This window comes from Gekko japonicus, unplaced genomic scaffold (assembly GCF_001447785.1).
Source record: "Gekko japonicus isolate JY-2015 unplaced genomic scaffold, Gekko_japonicus_V1.1 scaffold268, whole genome shotgun sequence".
Classification (NCBI taxonomy): Eukaryota; Metazoa; Chordata; class Lepidosauria; order Squamata; family Gekkonidae; genus Gekko; species Gekko japonicus.
In genome coordinates, this window is record NW_015167064.1 from 964,901 (window position 1) to 986,152 (window position 21,252).

Consider the following 21,252-nt stretch of genomic DNA (forward strand, 5'->3'; position numbering starts at 1 on the left):
GTTGGATCAAACCAATAGTCCACCTAGTCCGTCATCCTGTCTCACACAGTGGGCCAACCAGTTCCAAAATAGTTGGATGGCCAACAACAGGGCATAAAGGTCAAAGCCTTCCCCTGATGTTACCTCCTGGCTCTGGGATTCAAAGGATTAGTGCCTCCGAATGTGGGAGTTCCCCTCAGTCACCATGGCTAGTAGCCATTGACAGACTTATCTTCCATGAATCTGTCTAACCCCCTTTTAAACCTGTTTATTCCTGTGGCCGTCACTACATCCTCTGGCAGCGAATTCCACACTTAAATCACTCTCTGGCTGCTGCATAAATTAGTTTGCTCTGGAGCCATCCTTCCTGAGCTAAGACCAAAAAAAAAACAACAACCAAACAACTCACCTTCCCAGCAGCTCTCTCCTGGGTTCTCACCATATTTTTTAAAGTCTTACTAATGGTTAATGAGAATTCTACTTTGAACCTAGGGTTGCCAACCTCCAGATGGGGCCTGGAGATCACCTGGAATTACAACTGATTGCCAGACTATAGAGAGATCACTGAGAGCCAATATGATGTAGTGGTTATGAGTGGCGGACTCTAATCTGAAGAACTGGGTTTGATTCCCCACTCCTCCACATGAAGCCTGCTGGGAGACCTTGGGCGAGTCATACATCTCTCAGAACTCTCACCCCATGTACCTCATGAGGTTCTTGTTGTGGGGAGAGGAAGGCTTTGAGACTCTCCTTAGGGTAGAGAAAAAAGTGGGGTATAAAAACCCAGCTGTTCTTCTTCTCCTCTTGAGATGACTGCTTTGAAGGATGGAGTCTGTGGCATTACATCCTGCTGAGGTCTCTTCACTCCCCACACCCTCCCTTCCCAGGCTCCACCTCAAATCTTCAGGAATTTCTCAAACTGTAGTCGGCAGCCCTATTTGTACCTATAAATATAAATACTAAATAAATAAAATGTTGACGGATAAATCCTGGGGCTTGGGGCAAATCTTCACCTTAGCCTGTCCATCTGTTTGTCGGGTTGATTTTATTTTTATTTTTCCACTGCTTTCCCCAAGAATAGAAGAAGAAGAAGAGATTGGATTTATACCCCACCCTTCACTACCCAAAGGTGTCTCAGAGCGGCTTACCAACTCCTTTCCCTTCCCCTCCCCAGAACAGACACCCTGTGAGGTAGGTGGGGCTGAGAGAGCTCTTGACAGAAACTGCTCTTTTTCAAGGACAGCTCTTACCAGAGCTACGGCTTGCCCAAGGTCATCCAGCCAGGTGCAAGTGGAGGAGTGGGGAATCGAACCCGGTTCTCCCAGATTAGAGTCCGTGCACTTAACCACTATACCAAACTGGCTAGTGACTCTTTAGTCTCAGGAGAACCTGAAATATAAGTCTTTGAGCAATCCTTAATTCCAAAATTTTACCAAATTCTCTAGATTTGCTCTGTTGCGAAATCAAGGATTTATATTTGGAAATGGAAGGTTACCAACTCAAGTGGAAGGAAATTCCTGGAGATTTGGTGGTGGTCTTTGGGAAGGGTGGAATTTGGGGAGGGAAGAGAACTCAGAGCGAATGTGTGATGCCTTACAAAGCTGCCATTTCCTCCACAGGATCTGCTCTTTGCAGTCCGGAGAGAGGAGAATGAGAGGCCCTACTGGAAATATGCAAGCATTTTAACAAAAGTTTAGTCAGTGCCATTAAGAACCCAAGACTATGAAAGTACTTTTCAGTTTCTGAGTTGCAGCCATTAACAGGGTCTTCATCTTTGCCCTTTGTTCTCACTGCTGTCCGGGTTCATTACCATGCGAGTGTCTGGTTATTGTTTTATGAATGTTCACATTTCAGAGCTCCTGGCTCATTCCCTCCCTGGCCCCCCAAAAGACTTTCCAATATCCGTCCTCATTATCGTCATGAGGCAGGGCTGCTCTTCGCCTGCATTTGCGACTTTAAAAATTAATGCACTGATGTTTTCTGAATACTGTAAAGCGTAAGCTGCTTAGGAGCGCATTATGCTATCAAGCAAGCACATTCTTCCATGGAAAATACAGCTGGTTCTGATTCAAAGGCGTTTCTTTTCACCTGCAAATGGACTTGCTTCTATACTTGTTCTTCAATTCATTGTCTTTTATGGGTGCCTGCAAATCTTTAATTGTCTTTAATTCAAAAACAAAAGTAAATTCAGTTCTTTAACTCTCGCAAACATGTTCAATCATAATTCCTCCTGGGATGATTACCAAGTTCTATTCACTGCCTGATCTTTATAACAAAAGTCTATAAATTTATTGCCCATTTATATAGACCACACCAATTACTCCACAATTGAATGGCAAATGAGAAAGAGTCAAAATATTTGAAATGAGAAATGTGCAATCTAAATTTAATTACATAGGCAAATTATTTGAAAATGAGTTATTTACTGCATGCCAAAAACTGACAGATAGTAAAAGAAATCAACATTACATATTTAAAATCCCTTTCAGCACTTTCTCTCCAATTTATAACTGCCAAGAAACTGCTGCCCTGATTATTTTTCTGCTGTTGCCACAATAATAACTAAAACAAAAACATTATATCTTTTTTTCCCTTATACTTTGCAACCCACCTCCAACACTACAGTAATAAATGATGCTGGAATCAAAAGGCCATGCGGCATCCAAACCATTATGAGCCAAATATCCTTGTTAGCAGACACTGCTGTAAGTCTTCTGTCCCATGGCAGCTGACTATATCCTCATTCACCCACTTCTTATTAAGACTCCTAACGGGCACAAACCCTAAATCAAAGGTCTCAGCAAGAAGAACAAGAACTGAGCTATAAGTACCCTGACATAAAATACATCTCTAATTGTAGAACATCCCAGCCCTACATAACAGAGTCCACAGTATCCTTCATCAGGCATCCTTAACCCTTGACATGTATTTTAAAATGACAGGGAAAAATATTTAAAATTATAGCTAAAGTGCTCAGTGCAATTCAATATTATCACCCACTGCCAGCCTATCAGGTTCAAATAAGCTTCTCCTCTTTTCTAATCCCCAAGTATGGTCATTTAACATGTGCTATTGAAGAGATAAAGTTAAGCTACACGGAAGGGGAATTGGAAAGCTGTAGGGCCTTCACAGAGGGTGTAGTTCCAGCAACTCTTGCCCAAGCATTCTCTGTGCTTAGCTGAATTATACTAGTGTGAAAACAACCAACAACTCAGCTCCAGCAGAGGAGCACTAAAGCATTTAATCAGCAAGCAAACAAACCCAACCTGATTCCATGCCAGCCTAGAAAGTGATCAAATTACAAATCAGTATGATGTGCACATTTAAACAATACTTTCAGAGGGTGGCCGTGTTGGTCTGTAGTAGAAGAGCTAGAGTCGAGTCAAGAAGAAGAATAAGGAGGAGGAGGAAGAAGAGGAAGAAGAGGAGGAGGAGGTTTGATTTATACCCTGCCCTTCACTACCCAAAGGTGTCTCAGAGCGGCTTAGAAACTCATTTTCCCTTCCCCTCCGCACAACAGACACCCTGTGAGGTAGGTGGGGCTGAGAGAGCTCTTGACAGAAACTGCTGTTTTTCAAGGACAGCTCTTATCAGAACTACGGCTTGCCCAAGGTCACCAGGTCCTCCAGCCCCTTAAGGGCCAAGAAAGTTGGGGGGGGGGGGTATGAGCTTCTGAGAGTCAAAGCTGTCTAGATCAGATACATTTAAACAATGTTTAAATCAGATACAATTAAACAATTGTATGATGCACACATCACAGTTAACACCTTTAACGGGAGCCAGTTTGGTGTAGTGGTTAAGCCTGAGTCCACTGAAGTCCAGTGGGCTTAGAAGGGTGTAACTCTACTTAGGATGGCACCATAAGAGTTGTCTGAGAAGTAAAGAGTATTTCAAAAATGGTTTGGCAGTTCATGCACCCACCCCTTCCCAATGCCACTAAAGCACAGCAAGGAGGTCATGTCACAAAACCCTTGGTTGCATGATATAAAATATATGTACACATTACTTTGTGTTTAACGTTGAATGGTGGGTACTGATGCAAAACAACAAGGAAGTCTTTGCCCTTTTCTGGTCTGTGGCTCGGCGATGGCGGACGCTCTCCCCTACCTCTGGAGAGGCGATCCACGCTCCAGTGGGATTGGAGGGGTGTCACCTCAAGTGGCACCCCCAGGTGAGCCTTAGTTATAGGCTCCAAGCCGGGGGCGCTGGGGGGGGCAACCTCTTCAATGGCGTAATGCCGGAGAATTGAGGTGCTCCTTTTTGCCCTCCTTTTTGCCCGAATCTGTCCGTCCACTGTGAGGCTCAGTTTTAAACTGAGCATAGCCAATGCCGACCGGGACGAGAAGATCAGCGAATTAGCGAAGCTACAAGGGGGTCTGTGCATAGACCGGCAATGAACTGGAGAAGGAGCCAAACGGAAAAGTTTTAAAAGTGAGTTCTCCCCTCCTAACAGAAAGCGGCGTCGGGAAGAATCCCAGACGTAAACAAACGAACTGTGTTATATAAGCAGAAGGGGGAGGAGAGAAGAGAAACGTTAAAATGTGTAAGAGACTTAGCTGCATTTGCGAAGAAAAGCGGGCGTTTTTTGACGTAGGGTGAAAGAGGTTCTTCTAGTGTAAACAAAGTTGAAAATGGCTGGTACGCAAGGAAAACCAGGCAGAATACCAGGGCGGGGCGGTCAAAGTCCGAGACCGAAAGAGATGGGTGACGTGTTCTCCATGCTATCGGAACTGCTCAAGCCGATCAACGAGAGGCTCGATGGTATTAACCAACAGATGACCGCTTCAAACCAGAGCCTGGCAAAGCAGCAACAGCAGATTGCTGAGCTAACCAAGAAATCGATACAGACAGAGGAAAAACTCAGAGAGACTGTACACGATACCAAGAAAGTTAAAAAGAAGATGGGTCTTTTGGAACAGAGGCAAGACTTTCAGGAAAGAAGATTGCTGAACTTGCAAATGGAAAAAGCAAACAAGACACTCAGGTTTCAGGGGATTGCTGAATCGCAAGGAGAAAACTTGAAAAAGATGATGGCAGAGCTCATCGCGTCGGCGGTGGGGGTGTCAACGGCAGAAGCAGAATCGGAAATTGAGGTGATCTATCAGTCATACTCAAAATATATTAAGCGGAACAACCTGCCGGGCGAAATTGTCGTCAAGTTTCTCCGAAGACAGACTAGGGATGATATCCTTAAAGCAACAGTCCTCTGCAGCTGGGAGCAACAGTCATCAGGGTCCTAAAGAACACTCCATTTGAGGTTCGTCAGAAAAGGAAAGCGTATAAAGACCTGATTTCAATCCTGCAGATCAATCAAATTCCGTATTCTTGGAACTTTCCTGAAGGTGTCATGTTCAAATACAGAGATAAAAGGGAGAAAATCGACTCGGTCTTAAAAGCGGAAGAATGGTTGAAACGGCACTTCGGATCGAAGGAAGAGGAACAAAAGGAAGGAGACGGCGGAGCAGGCATTGCAGAAGATACGGACGAAGACCAAGGTGCAGCGGGAGGTGTTTCGGTCAGAGAGACGTATGACTTGCGACATAGAGGGCCAAAGTAACTCTTTATAAACTAAAGATTCGCAAATGATGAAGATGATGAAAGAGACTCGGTGCACACATGAGAAGCTGGATGGAATACTAACATGGACTGACTAATTCTTTAATTCATTGATTTAAACGAAAAGTCATAAGTTTTAATACTAACTGAATACTAACTGTTAAGGATCTTCACTCTTGGGTTTTTAGTTATAGTGTGGGTTTAATTTACTGTCCTTTTATCCTGGGGTACTTTTTCCCTCCCCCTTTTCTTTTCTGTTAGTCTGTAGGTGTAACAAAAATTAATAAAGCTACCCTGCCTTCAGGGGATTAAAACAAAAACAAAAACAAGGAAGTCTTTGTAAGGATCAACGATTCTGAGTATCAACTGCATTTGGCAACATGCAAAATGCCATTTCAAATCAAAGGCTCAGGCTCCATCTTTATTCACGTTAATTGCAAACAGACTGACTTCAGCATAAGAAGCATTTGCAATGGTCTTTTACAGCATTGTACTATTAACATCCTCGGGTACCAAGAGAATTTTTTTCTCCCATAAAAGGGGAAGAGAAATTTGCTTTAATACAACTTGGATTGCTGTGATTAAAGATGTTTTTGGAGTCTTCAGCTAACAGAAACATTTTGATACGTATTGAATACAGTCAGAGTGTAAGTGTTCAAAGAGAGCATGAAAACCCCCCACAGTCCCTCTCCTTTTTTATTCAGGTTTAATGGCAGCTCACATCACTGGCCATTTTTCAATCTTGAGAGATGGAACAGCTTGACACTAATAATACATTTGCAAAGGACACATCATCATTTAACACAACATTAAGTGCTCAGGGACAACTTTTTTTTACAGTAGACACAACGTGTTCCAAGCTCAGGGTTGACATATCATTACATTTTATGCTACAAAGATAATCCAGCCAGTCATTCATGAGAGGTAAATTAATTTTCAAGCAACTGTATTTCAGTTTTAAGCCAACAAGAAGGATGCATTAAAGTGAATAAGTTTCTTTTTATGCTATCAGCAAGGGTTTCTTTAGCCTGAATAAAAGACTTTCTTGAGTATACCAATATCTATACCTTCAATTATTTCCATTCTCCCTGCAGTTTCAACTTGGAAGTCTGCTCATACAAGTTAAGCTACAATTTTAAATCCATCAAGCAAGCATCTCACAGAGACGAAAGGAAGCCAAGAGGCAGACCCAATACGATAAAGCTGAACACCAAGGGCTGCTTCTTGCATATCAGCAAACCTTCTGGGGAGGTCACCAAAACCAGTAATGGACCACAGAGACACTGCGTCCTTTGTCAGCTTCTTACTGCATGATCCATCTTGATCATGGGGCTACTGAGTAGACACTTGTGACAGACTGCACTTTTAAAAGCCTAGAAATACTGTACAAACAAATGAAGGACTGTGAAGGGACAATTCTTCACAGAAACAGAGAGCCTTGAGTAACAGGCTGCTCCGAGCAATCTGATTGGTTTGAATCAGCCGAACAGAGAAAGACTTCTGAACTGGATGCTGAAGTGAATTCAGCCTGTATTTGCATATACTGGTTTTACCTCATACATTTCAATCCCTGATTTCACCTGATCATTCCCCTCTATGTTGAATAAAATATTTTGTTAATTTGGAATATAAAAACATCTTGAGTGCTATTAAAGTTAAAGGGGGCTCCCAATCTTTCCCACAGGTTCCTGGGCTGAGCAAACAACCAAAATATTATACTTTGACAGGGTGGAACAGCCAGAGTTCTGCAGGAAAGAAGAAAACACATTACTAGGGCAGCTCAGTCAGATAAGGAAAGAAAAATGGAGGGAAAATCTTGCCTCTGAGGGAGGGACGTTGGACAGGGGCATCATAATGTTACAAAAAGCTACCAGGCTAGTATATATACCTGCAACACATATATGCTCAGGGTGCTTGAAGTAGACAGCTAAAGCCAATGAAAAAACTGGTTTTCCATGAGTAATCTCAGCATTCTTCATCACTGTGAGCACTGTTAGTATTCAGGATGGTTTTTTAATTAAAGAAGAGCAGAGCCCTACTGGACTAGTAGTCCATCTAGTCCAGTATCCTTTGTCACACAGAGGCCATCCCATGGCCTTTCAGGGCCAACAAACAGGACATTTCTTATTTTGGGGGGGACATTGGAGTCCCAACTGATTCTCAGTGTCACTTTGTGTGGTTTTCATGCTGCTTTCAATACTTTACTTTCATTGATTTATGCATCTTCAGGGCCATTTCAAATATTTCCTTGTGAACATATCAATATTAGTACACCGGGACCATACATGGTTGATCGCTTGAAACACGGAGCAACCTCTACAAAGTTGTAGTTCAAATGGCCCTCAGGTATGATGAATGAAACATAAAAGCAGTAGACCACAAATCAGGTGAAGCTGTGGTCATACTAAAAGCTGGGAATACTTAAAGACTTCTGAAAGATTCCAGTCAGGTACTTTGAACCAAAGAACTATTAAAGAAATGCTCACAGCAAAACTTATGTAGATAGATCTATGAGGACAACCAATTTTCTTTCAAGATTCTATGAACATCTCACGGGAGAATGACAGTAATATAGAAAAAAAGTTTCATGGAATGAGTTGGTAGAAAAGTAGTGACTTGCAGTCATGGCCACCTTTCTCTTGAGCCATACTCAATTCTTTTTATAAAGGACAACTACAAGGAAAATACTCCTAGCTACAGCACAAATGGTTACAGTAGTAAGCCCAATAAAGTATGTCAGTAAAGGCTGTGGTCACACACACTAAATAACCTGCTTTCAATCCAATTTCAATACACTTTCCAACTGGATGTTGCTAGTTCACACAGTAAAATGCAGTTGGAAACGGCACTGAAAGTGGTGCATTTAGTGTGTGTGACTGCAGCCAAAGAGTATTTCTTAGACCTGCACTTCATGTCATAAAATAGCTCATTGGCTACCACGACAGAAGTAAATATTCAAACTGTAAAACAGGGTGGGATCCCACTCATGGTAGCCAATGAGTGGTTTGTAAAGAAACTGAATACTTGAACAGAATTGACAGGAAAGAGAGCATTTGTTGTGTGTGTGTCACTATTATCTCTCGCTAAATTTACTGGTGAAGAATAATCTTCCCAAATCAATCATAATTTTAGCACTCCAAAGCCTTTAGGGCACTTGTAATTCTAAACTACTTCCCTTCAACATAAATGCCACCTGACAGGTCTTAACTAAAAATGAATGACACCAATAACAGCTTACATTAAAGAGTCGAAGCTGTACATATTTATGAGCAACTGGAGTTTTGGCTCATGGACCTCAGGTGAAATTAAATAACATACTGGTAAACATTACCAGCCAAAGTGAGCTAGATTCCAAGGTGTTTCAGACTGCAGTCTTCAAGCCACGTACTGGACTGAGACACTGGCTGGTTCTACATCTGGCATTCTCTCCACATTTTTTCAACACTGAGGAAAAGGTGCAGCTCAAAACCACATTCAAATACCCTAGGTCAACGGGCATACTGACTGCAAAGTCACCCCTGAATGGCCATAAAACGGCCATAAATCTATGCATAAGGTACAATAAAACCCAATGATCAAAGAAACTGACAGTGGCATGCAATGCAGAGGGTACCATAAAATCCAAAGGATCAAAGAAAGTGAAAGCAGTATGCAATGCAGAGGGTACCATAAAATCCAATGATCAAAGGAAGTGAAAGCAGTATGCAATGCATAGGGGAATTTCTGTTTCAATGTGGGTTTGTTAAAACAATGGAGGGAAAAGCCAATGCAGAATTCCCCACTGACTTCTATAGACCAAGGTAAAATTGAGTTAGCACACCAGCACAATATTTATGACTGCTATGGATTTCTATAGGAATGAGTGCCTAATGTGCACTCCAGAAATCATGAATATTGTGCAGGTGTACTAATTAAGCTTGTATTGCTGCTTTGCATGTATTGCAGTATGGTTTAAACCAGATGCTGAAGCCATGCAAAGCTGTGGGAAGCTCCTTGGTTCACCAGAAACACATTTAAATCTAGCGCTATACAGATTTCTAGAGGGAGGGAATCCCGACAGCTGCGGGGCAGCAACTGAGAAATGTCCTCACTGTTTGAAGTAATCACACCAATAATACAGCCAAAAAGGAATAATGCAACAAAGTTTTATCTTCCAGCAAGAAATCCCACAACAGTGAACTGTTTCTTTTTACCAAAAACATGTTGAGTTTATCCACTCATAATTCCAGTTTGCTCCAGATTTATTAATTTCTCTGTTAATATGTCCCCCATTTTGCAGTAAGCTGGCTTTATTTGAAACTGGCTTTATCTGAAATTTACATTTGATATTTGATGGCTTTTTCAATGAGTTTTGAAACACCCATCATAAAAACAATGATGGTATTAACCTTCCAAAGCACTTTTAATCAAGGCTATTCTAGATTTGCTTGCCACAGTCTCAAAATTTCCTGGAAGGAACAAAACCTTTTTTTACAGTAAAACATAAAAATAGAAACTATGATTTTTTTTAAAAAAATTCATTTTGGGTGTCCCCCCCCCCCCCCCCGCGAGAGGCTCATAAATTTTACAAAGAGAAACACATTTAAATCTAGCGCTATACAGATTTCTAGAGGAAGGGAATCCCGACAGCTGCGGGGCAGCCACTGAGAAACGTCCTCACTGAAGTAATCACACCAATAATACAGCCAAAAAGGAATAATGCAACAAAGTTTTCTCTTCCAGCGAGAAATCCCACAACAGTGAACTCTTTCTTTTTACCAAAAACATGTTGAGTTTATCCACTCATAATTCCAGTTTGCTCCAGATTTATTAATTTCTCTGTTAATATGTCCCCCATTTTGCAGTAAGCTGGCTTTATTTGAAACTGGCTTTATCTGAAATTTACATTTGATATTTGATGGCTTTTTCAATGAGTTTTGAAACACCCATCATAAAAACAATGATGGTATTAACCTTCCAAAGCACTTTTAATCAAGGCTATTCTAGATTTGCTTGCCACAGTCTCAAAATTTCCTGGAAGGAACAAAACCTTTTTTTACAGTAAAACATAAAAATAGAAACTATGATTTTTTTTAAAAAAATTCATTTTGGGTGTCCCCCCCCCCCCCCCCGCGAGAGGCTCATAAATTTTACAAAGGGACTCCACAGCTTAGAGGGAGCATTGGTCCCTAGTACCTTCAGTTAAAAGAGTCAAAAGATGTGAAAGATCCCTTCCTGAGGAGACCCCAGAGAGTGGCTGCCAGTCAGTACTGCCCTTGATAGACCAATGGTCTGACTAAATATAAGGTAATTTCATGTGTTCTTATATCAAATAAACCAGAGAAACGTTTTCCAAATCAAACTGGTTTCATGGCAAACATTAGATGGAATCAGGCTGACCCACTTTCTATGCACACATTCACTAAGTTGCTAAACCTTGTAGCTTTCATCTTTGTAATATCTATATGCCACCTCTTTTTAAATGCAGCTGCAGGTCATATTCATCTTCTCCTGCAATACTCTTTTAGCTCAGTCTTCATGTTTCTTCTCTCAAACCATTTTTGCCTTGAATTTGCCTCAATTTATCCTGCTTATTACTGTAATAATGGCCTTCCTCTTCTAAACTGGATCTTTTTTAAAACTCACATTCCATTGGCATTGGTTAGTACTTGGATGAGAAGGAAGGTTGCTATACAGAGGAAGGTTGCTATACAGAGGCAGGCAAACGACTTTTGAACATTTCTTGCCTTGAAAAGCCTATGAGGGCACCATAAATTGGCTTGAATCTAATGGAATCCATCCAGGAATGAAATCAGTGGCACAAGGAAGGCAGAGTAGAGAAAAACTAAGAAGATACTGTATAATGAGAAGCATGGCTCCCCTCTGGCTGCTCAGACCAAGGAAAAATGACCAATAAAACTCCTCTAAAGGGCATCATGGGACCCCCTCCTATGTAATGACAATTGGTAGAAGATACTTCTAATATACTTGCTCTTTATAGCGCTCACTTTTCTTATTCTATAGTTTTGAAAATCCCCAAACCTCCCACTATGAATCAGATTTCCTTTTGATAAAGATGATTGACCCAACTGAAATTCAGACAGGTTGCACCAACTGTTCATTTTCTATAATGTAACCAAGAAATCAAACAGCATTTGGTGTCCATTGGATACAAGGTGCTACATATATGAAGTAGTATTAAATGTAATTATTGGTTCAATATCATAATTTATTGCAAGGACTATCTCCCTGATGGCATGTTATAAAAAGCTTCATAAATTACATTTACTACTACTATGGAAAACAATTGCAGATATATCCCTTTCAAATCGGCTCTCGCATTACCGAACTTCAAAATCAATTTCTCATTTATAAAAAAATTAGTATTAAATATTTACAGAGAAATATATAACAATTTCACTTTCTGGGATTAAACTCAGCCCATGACATGGTACATATACAAAGTCCACAAAAAAGTTCGTTTGCAAAATATATGAAGCCAAAATAAATTCAGCTAAATCCAAGGATACTGCATATATCCTGTTAAGATCCTCTTCTTGAGCCCTACTTTCTGTGGAGAGGTCAGATTGTTGGTGATCAGAGACAGGGATTTTTCACTGGTGGCACTTCAACTCTGGAATGCCTGCCCCCCAGAAGCTCAATTTGCACCTACCTTACTCTACTTCAGGTGCCAACCAGTGTTCTCCCTAAGCTGAGTTAGTGTGAGCTAGCTTACAGTATTTTAGCCTCCAGCTCACAGCTTTTTGTCTCGGCTCAGGAAGGATGGCTCCAGAGCAAACTAATTTATGCAATAGCCAAATCACTCGCTCACAACTTTAATGACAGTAGCTCACAAAGTAGAATTTCTGCTCACAGGACTCCACAGCTTAGAGGGAACATTGGTGCCAACCCCAAACGTTTCTTTTTACCCAGGCTTCTAAGGGTTTTGATCTTTTTAAGAGCTACATTTGAGTCCAGTAGCAGCTTAGACACCAAACAAGATCTTTGGGGTATAAGCTTTTGAGAGTCCAAGGGAGCTTTGACTCTGGGATGCATATACCGCCAAATCTTGTTGATCTCTAAGGTGCTACTGGACTCAAATCTAGTCCCCTGCTGCAGAGCCAACATGGATACCCTCTGAAACCACCTTTTAAAGCTGTTTTTATGGGTTGCTTCTAGCCTGAAGACTATGTTATTAGGCTTTTTAGGCTGTCATTTTATTCCCTGGCTTGTTGTATGGGTTTGTGATAAATTTTATACTTTTTTATTGTATTGTATTTTATTTTGTGTGCTGCCTTGAGTTAGTCTCTAAAGAAGCAGCATATACATTTTTCAGCATAGGTGTCCATGAAAAAATAGAATCTCTCCATGCTCAGATGGACAGTGTCTTATCAAAGGCATCTGAAAATCCCACCTGAAAATTTCCAGTACTACATACATGACAGTGTAGTTGTTGTCTAAGGACAGATTCAGGTACCACAGCATCACAGGGTGACCCCTTATAAATTCAGCACGTGGGTGAATCATCTAGCCAGTTTGATGTAGTGGTTAAGTGTGTGGACTCTAATCTGGGAGAACCGGGTTTGATTCCCCACTCCTCCACTTGCACCTGCTGATGTGACCTTGGGTCAGTCACAAGCTCTGGCACAGCTGTCCTTGAAAAAGAGCAGTTTATGTCAGAGTTCTCTCAGCCCCACACACCTCACAGGGTGTCTGTTGTGGGGAGGGGAAGGGAAAGGAGTTTGTAAGCCGCTCTGAGACTCCAAGTGAAGGGCGGGGTATAAATCCAATCTCCTCTTCTTCTTCTCTTCTCTAAGTGGGAAGCCATACTTCTCACTACCAATTCCAAACAACAGCCCACAGTCCCAGTTGTCTCTAAGTCTTCTATAATGCTTACATATTCCTGCCTCTTTAATGCCCCTCACCATACCCTAATCCTCTGTCTTCCCACTATAACTCTTCAGCCTCAGCAGAAGTCCCTACTGTCCCTCAGCTATGACGCTGCATATACCCCAGCCAAATGGATGTTCTGCTTCCTCTCAGCATCTGTACTGATTTCCACCATTCCACAACTAGCCCTTCTTCCACAGCAGACAGAATATTTATGACTGGGGCAGCTTTAGCCAAGGGGGAAAGTAGCATATTAGCAAGAGACAACAGCCAGGTTTTAACTCAAAGTGATTCATAAGTGTTATATGATTCTAAGACAGAGCGGAGTGACAATCAGGTATTTATTTGACAGGTTAAAAAATACTGTACTGTTAAAAAGTGCTGTGTTGGAAACAAGTGCATTTCTGCTTCTTTAACCTGTGTCACTTTGATAGTTTTACTGTTTTGTGCTGAGAGCTCAAGGGATGCTTGACAAAGGTTAATAGCTACCACAGTCACTCAGCATGAATTTCCTATTCACTTCAACAAAAGGAAACAACCTGTTTAATTCATGATTGTATTCTTTCATTCTTTTGAATTGTACAGTTGCCTGTGATGGATATAGCATCTATCCTCTTTAAAATAAACCAGAATAACACATGCTAGAAATACTTCTAAAACCTATCACTTTCCCTCTACAAATTTTCACCAACACCGAGTTTTGAGTATACTCAAATGCAGAGAAAATGCTCGGGTTTGCAGACAGCCTGCCCTTTTGCTCTTTTACACCTGTCCGTGGACACATAGGTGCCAAAGGACTCCAGATGGGATATTAAGCACCCTCTTTCCATATTACCCTCTGACTCTCGCAATGCCTCAGCATACTGTTGGCACACACAACCAAGGTAGTGGAAATGAGCAAGGCCTTGTCAAGCCTATGGTGATTCTTCCATAGCAGATCCTGTGCCTGCAGATTCCTGGATCATGCCCTCATTTTAGTTTAGAGCAGAATTTATTTATTTATCCTTCCATTTGTATACCGCTCACCCCCTGAGGGCTCTGAGCTGTTCACATATCAATCAGTACAAATCCTGACCTAGGGACACATACAAGGGGGGGTGACTAACCTACCAGGCACCCTTTGTAGTGAGTTGTTTTTCTGTTGTCTGTGGGCGATGTCCTCCTGGCGCTGGTCTTGATTTACGACTTCCTGGCTGTGCGACACCTTCGAGTCTGGGCCAAGCGCACATCCGCGCATGCTCGCTGTCGGCCTCTGTCCATCAGGATCCGGCCTGTCACGTCGCCGTGCCTCTGTGTCTGTCGGCCCAGCCTCCTCTCGCTCGCCAGCCTCGCCAGCCACCGCCATGCTTCTCCGCCGCTCATTGCTCGCTCGCTCACGCCAATGCCGCCGCTACACCACAACGGACGGGTGTCCCCCCGCTCTAAGAGCAGGTACCCAATTTGTCTATTTGCCCTTTAACGGGCTTTCGAGCCGCTGGGTGGGCGGGAGCTGGGACATAGGGCCGGGAGCTCACTCCGGCCGTGGTGGGGCTCGAACAGCCAAAGCTGCTCGGCCAGATGTAATGCAGGCTTCACTTACCGCCTGCGCCACCGCTCCCTTACATATAGCCCTCGTTGTATACTGTTTCTAGAGGAGATCACTGCTATCAGTGGAGAGGTGGAGCTCCTACCAGCTGGAATGTCTGATCACCCACCTGCCCTCTGGGGAGAACACTGCATGTGCAGCATCCACTTCCTCTGTTGTAATGGTGACAGAAGAGGCAAAGACATATTGCTGTGGTTGGTGGACTCGTTCAAGCTCTTTCATACCCTATTCATCAATCGTCCCTGCAACCCTCTTTTCTCTTTCTTGTCTTACACTTTAACAAGACGCAAGTCATTTTAAATCTGAAATGGATAGGAAAAGTTCCCAGAAAGATACGCATTCCATTTTAAGATTACTTCTTAAAGTCTTCATTGCTAAATAGTTGGAACAGGTACAAGTTTACAGTCTTGATAGTAAATAGATCATGAAATGTTTATTGCTTGCTATTGGACTGACAGCCCAAATTCTGCAACACTGTTCGCTGAAAAACAGAGTTTGAGTCCAGTGGCACCTTTAAGACCAACAAAGTTTTATCCAAAGTGTAAGCTTTCATGTGCAAAGCACATTTCTTCAGACAAATGGAATAAAATCTCAAGGATTACTTACAGGGAAAAGGGAGGGGGCAGCCTTTAGGAGGGGCCACTCAGAGCCAAGATGCATATGCAGAGCTGAAATTGAAATGGGTGGCCGGTAAGGTCAATGGATAGCAGCAAATTAACACCTAAAGGCAAGAGTTAACAAAAAGATGCGAAAACGAAGCTAGAGTCCAGCAGTACCAAGACTCTTACTTCATCCTCACATCTTTTTGTTAACTCTTGCATTTACATGCTAATTTGCTGCTATCCATTGACCTTACCGGCCACCCATTTCAAGCTAGTGAGAAGAAGAAAAGTTTGTGGGAAAATGTACAGATATTGTTTGGAAAGTCCAGGGATCTATTTGCAAAGTTTCTACAGCTATCCAACACCGTGAGATATACCAGCAGAAAAGTGCCAAGTTCCAGCCAACCGTAATGAGTTTTAACTCATCCCTTATCGTACAACTGTTAACTGAACAGGTATTAGAGCAGTTACTGCAATAAATTAGGGAACAGTGACTGATCAAGCAGAAAGCCTTCCTATCCATTATCCTCTACAAACTGAGGAAGAAAGGGCAATGGATTGTGTGCCAAATATAGCTCTAAAGCCTGAATCTTATTATTAGTGAGCTCCCTGAATAAAAGAAATTTCTGTGTTGCTCTATTACTTTTATTTTCATGCTCAAAAATTAAAGAGGGACTTTATTGCCCATACATGGGAACTGGAAAGCAGAAGTATGAGTGAAATACATCCTGACCTAGAGGTCTTTCCTCTTTCAGATGGATCACAGAACATTCATTCTTATCCCCTCTTTTATTTTTATTGCCTTAAGCAAGTGCAAACCTAGGCAGAAGAGGAACATCTAGCACTTGACACCAGTCTCCACAACAGATGGAGGCAAAGCACTTGCTTGAGTATTCACTAGATTCAGCCCATTAGGAAACAGTCCACAATCTGTTTGGTTCTGGACCAATTTTCAATTCTCATTGAACTGTAGATTAAGCAAATGGTGACAGAGTTTGGGTCTACAATGAAGCAGCTCAGGAGTCTTATATGGTTCAGCATTTGATGGGCTGTACCATTTCAGAAAGTAGGTGGGGAGGAAGGAGTCTCTGAATGCTCTCTAATATTAAAAAACACACAAAACGCTATGCCTAGCCATCTCCTTCACATACTTATATGAGGAAGATTACGTACAGGGAATTTTTATATGCAGCAGTATTCAAATCATGTGGTTTCAAGTGGTATAGCCCTTAAAGAATGCCACCATATGATTTTCATGGTTAGGCAACTCAGCTGTCAGAGCCTTTGCAATGCCACAAGATAATGAAGAAGAAGAAGAGATTGGATTTATACCCCGCCCTTCACTACCCAAAGGTGTCTCAGAGCGGCTTACAAACTCCTTTCCCTTCCCCTCTCCACAACAGACACCCTGTGAAGTAGGTGGGGCTGAGAGAGCTCTTGACAGAAACTGCTCTTTTTCAAGAACAGCTCTTACCAGAAGTACGGCTTGCCCAAGGTCATCCAGCCAGGTGCAAGTGGAGGAGTGGGGAATCAAACCCGGTTCTCCCAGATTAGAGTCCGCGCACTTAACCACTACACCAAACTGGCTAGTGACTCTTTAGTCTCAGGAGAACCTGAAATATAAGTCTTTGAGCAATCCTTAATTCCAAAATTTTACCAAATTCTCTAGATTTGCTCTGGTGTGAAATCAAGGATTTATACTTGGAAATGGACATGTCAGCCCATGTGGAAAATTGGGTGAAGCTATCAATGCTTGATTCATTACAAGTCCAAACTCTGCATGGATACACATCTCTTAAACTACTCTTGTGTGTGTGTGTTCAGTGCCATCAAGTCGCTTCTGACCTATGGGGACCCTATGAATTAATGACCTCCAAACCATCCTATCGTTCACAGCCTTGCTCAAGTCTTGCAAACTGAGGGTCGTGTGCCTTCCTCAATTGAGTCAATCCTTCTCAGATTGGGTCTTCCTCTTTTCCTGCTGTCTTCAACTTTTCCTAACATTATTGCCTTTTCCAGTGACTCTCAGGGTCGTAACTAGTGCAGGGCCCACGAGGCAACGCCCCTCCCAAATTCTCAACACCCCCAAATCTGAGAGCCCACCTCATGCTCCCTGGGCTCTCCGCCTGGCTTGTGGTTGATGTGCTGCAATGGGAAGGGCTGGAGTGGCCTCATGCGTGGTTCCCGGGCCTCACTGCAGCCCTGACAGGGGGGGGGGGCCTGGGCAGTGAGGCTGGAAATGCTGTGTCTCTCCAGAAATCCTGCAATTGCTTCCTTTCTTGCCAAAGCCCAGGAAAGCACAATCGCAGCACCCCGACGGGGTCCAAAGGCTTCCCAATGTGGTGGCAGCAGCAACCATGCACCACAGAGGAGCCAGGCAGGCTGGCAGAAGCACCGGCAAGAAAGTCAGAAAGTCGGCCAGCCCTTCGCACAAACTCTCCTGGGAACCGGTGATGGTTTCCCAAAGCAGGCTGCAAGCCGATGCACCTGAGGAACCCCTGGGTGGAGCGGGAGAAAAGGAAGCCTCAGGAGATGCTCTTTCAGGTGGATTGGGAGGAGGGGGGATAGGAACCCCTCCCCACACACACCCTTCCTCCACAATTTGTGTGCTTGCTCCCCACCCTTCCTCCATCCAGTGTCCCCCTCTCCATCCAGTGCCCCCCACAAATCGTCTAGCTACAGGGGTGACTCTTGTTTTCTTATAATGGACACAAGTACAATAGCCTCAGTTTAGTCATTTAAGCTTCTAGGAAGAGTTCAGGCTTGATTTGATCTAGAACCCACTTATTTGTCTTTGTGGTGGTCCACTGTATGTGTAAAACTCTCCTCCAACACCACATTTCAAAGAAATCAACTTTCTTCCTATCTGCTTTCTTCATTGTGCAACGTTCACACCCCTACATAGTAATGGGGAATACCAGAGATTGTTTGGGGCAAGAGAGCACTGGAGCGCCGCTCCGGCAGCCCCAGTGGTGGCAAGCCCCGCCCCCAAGCTCCTTCAGTCTAGAGTCACGCCACTGCAGAGGCGGCACGATCTCCCCATTCTATTCTATGGCCAATCGAATAGAATGGCGAGATTGCGCCGCTTCTGCAGCACGACTCCAGAGAGAAGGGGTTTAAAGTCCTTCTGTCTTCGCTTCCCCCTCCCCCCCAGCCTGCCTTGGCAGGCCAGCTGGAGAAGCAAAAGGGGGGGGTCTTCAAAAGCCTCCCCTTCCCCAGCCGGCCTGCGAAGGCGGGCGGGGGAGGGGAGCGAAGAGAGAGGGATTTAAAGTTTAAACCCCTTCTCTCTGGAGTTGTGCCACAGCAGCGGTGCGATCTCGCCATTCTATTCTATTGGCCATAATAAACAACTTTAAAAGGGGATTAGATCAATTCAAGGAGGATAGGTCTCTCAGTCAATCCTAGCCAGGGTGAGTGAGGGGAACCTCCACATTCAGAGGCTCTAAACCTCTAAATCCCAGAGCCAGAACGCAACATGGCGAGAAGACCTGGGCCTCTGTGCCCTGTTGCTGACAGGGCTTGGATCTAAGAGATCTCTTAGATCAGGGGGTGTGGCATATTTATTTATTTATTTATTATATTTATACCCCGCCCTCCCCGCGAACGGGCTCAGGGCAGCTCACACAAGGCACTAAGTGCAATCAACATACAAAATATATAATACAAATTGAAAGTTAAAACAGATTAAAATCGATACAATGGATGCACCTAAGAACTCCTCACTTATTGCGTAGCGGGGGGGGGGGAAGGCTAGGTACTGAAAAGATGTTGCTCGGCCACCCTAACGGTCTCTCTCTCTGTAAAGGGCGGTGGTACAAGTGGCCGTGGCGGCTCCTACTCATAGGCCTGGTAGAAGAGCTCCGTCTTGCAGGCCCTGCGGAACTGTAAAAGGTCCCGCAGGGGCCTGATCTCTTCCGGGAGCTCATTCCACCAGGTAGGAGCCGCCACTGAAAAAGACCTGGCCCTCGTTGCTGCCAGCTTGGCCTCCTTAGGGCCCGGGGTCACCAGCCAGTGCTGTGACCCCGACCGAAGTGCTCTTTGGGGAATATATGGGGAAATGTGGTCCTAACAGGTAAGTCGGACCCTGGCCATGTAGGGCTTTAAAGGTAAGCACCAGCACTTTGAAGCGAATCCGGTATGCTATTGGCAGCCAGTGCAGCGCTTTCAGCACAGGTCGGATGTGCTCCCAACTCGGGACACCCACCAACAACCTGGCCGCAGCATTCTGCACCAGCTGTAGATTCCGGATTAGCGACAAAGGCAGCCCCATGTAGAGAGCGTTACAGTAGTCTAGCCTCGAGGTGACCGTCGCATAGATCACTGTAACTAGGTCATTGCGGTCAAGGAAAGGAACCAACTGCCATATCAGCCGCAGATGATAAAAGGCCGATATGCATATGCAAATAGGTTATGCTAATGAATTATGCTAATGAGCTCCTGCACCTCTTTTTCTATGAAATGACCCCTGGGGAATACTATGGTATGAATTATCTTCATCTGGGTTGCCAGCAACACTTCCTCCCCCAGGCGGATCTTTTCTAGCTCCTTCATGACTACCCTTCCCAGTCTCAATCTCCTTCTGGTTGTTTGGTTGCAGTCTCCTTTTTGGTCGATGATGGAGCCAAAGAATAGAAAATCTTCAACAATTTCTATTTCACCATTGTCACTCTTAAAGGCTGTAGTCATTACGTTTGTCTTCTTGATGTTCAGCTGTGATCTACTCTTACCAGAGCTTAATTTAATTGAGATGTGTTAAATGCAGCTACCCTAGTTGTAAGTGAACTAACCACATTGTGCAGCAGAGCTTCAAATCACATTTTAGCTGATTCCCCAGTACACTAGAGGGGATTACCAATGGAGAGAGAGAGAATTCAGAACACTGTCAACACTGTCAAAAGACAGTGAATAGTCTGGTTTAGTCACACTATATTTCTATAGGAATATATATCACAATCATAGTAACTGGGGGCGGGGAGAGATACTAGGGGAGAGTGGCATATTCAAAGTACATTTTTACCTATCTGCTTTCTGTACTGATCAACAGGAGTTCTTGCAGCAGAAGCATCTTTTCTTCCCATTTTGCCGTGGTCTCTGAAAGAAAGATAAAATTGCTCTAACAAGTAATAAATTACAGAGAAGAATGCCACAATAAAGTATACGCATTTATTTACTTGTACAAGATTTTTAACCTACTTTTCAGCCAAATCAGGCCCACAATTAGCACCTGCTGATTATTCTGGTTTGGAAGTTGCCCTGGTGACTTAGATTATCTGCTGAAGGACACTGGCCTGCCACTTCTGCTGCCTTTGATGAATGAAACTGTGAAAAAGACAGCAATGTACCAGAATAACTCTCAATATCCAATTTTTTCAAAGATTACCAAATGTCATTCTTATTACGACACATTACTTACATTAAAGATATTTTAACAAAAAAAAAGACAGTATTTTGTTCAGATTTAAATTAGTTAATTTCTGGATGCATATCCTTAGCCTATGTCTGAGATTTTATGTAGCACAATAGATCTGACTTCTTTTTGGTACTTTGCAAAGCTACAAGTAAATTACCTCAATTTCACATATTATAGGTTTGATTAATCTTTTCTATGATATGTGTATAGTCCTTTGTTGGAACCTTTCTTCCTTGTCGTTTTCCACTCCC

General features: G+C 43.2%; 1 protein-coding gene across 2 annotated transcripts in view; it reads right to left on the bottom strand.

Annotated features, from left to right (window-relative positions):
- TRIQK (triple QxxK/R motif containing) overlaps positions 1 to 21,252 on the bottom strand; it is a 52,900-nt gene that overhangs the window by 17,522 nt on the left and 14,126 nt on the right. For both annotated transcript variants that reach the window (XM_015412659.1, XM_015412658.1), the window contains exons 2-3: positions 20,785 to 20,910; positions 20,609 to 20,682 (exon numbers count right to left, since the gene is read on the bottom strand). In XM_015412659.1, coding sequence (XP_015268145.1) covers positions 20,609 to 20,669 — 61 coding nt within the window. In that variant the 5' untranslated portion in view covers positions 20,670 to 20,682; positions 20,785 to 20,910. The remainder of the gene's footprint in view (positions 1 to 20,608; positions 20,683 to 20,784; positions 20,911 to 21,252) is intronic.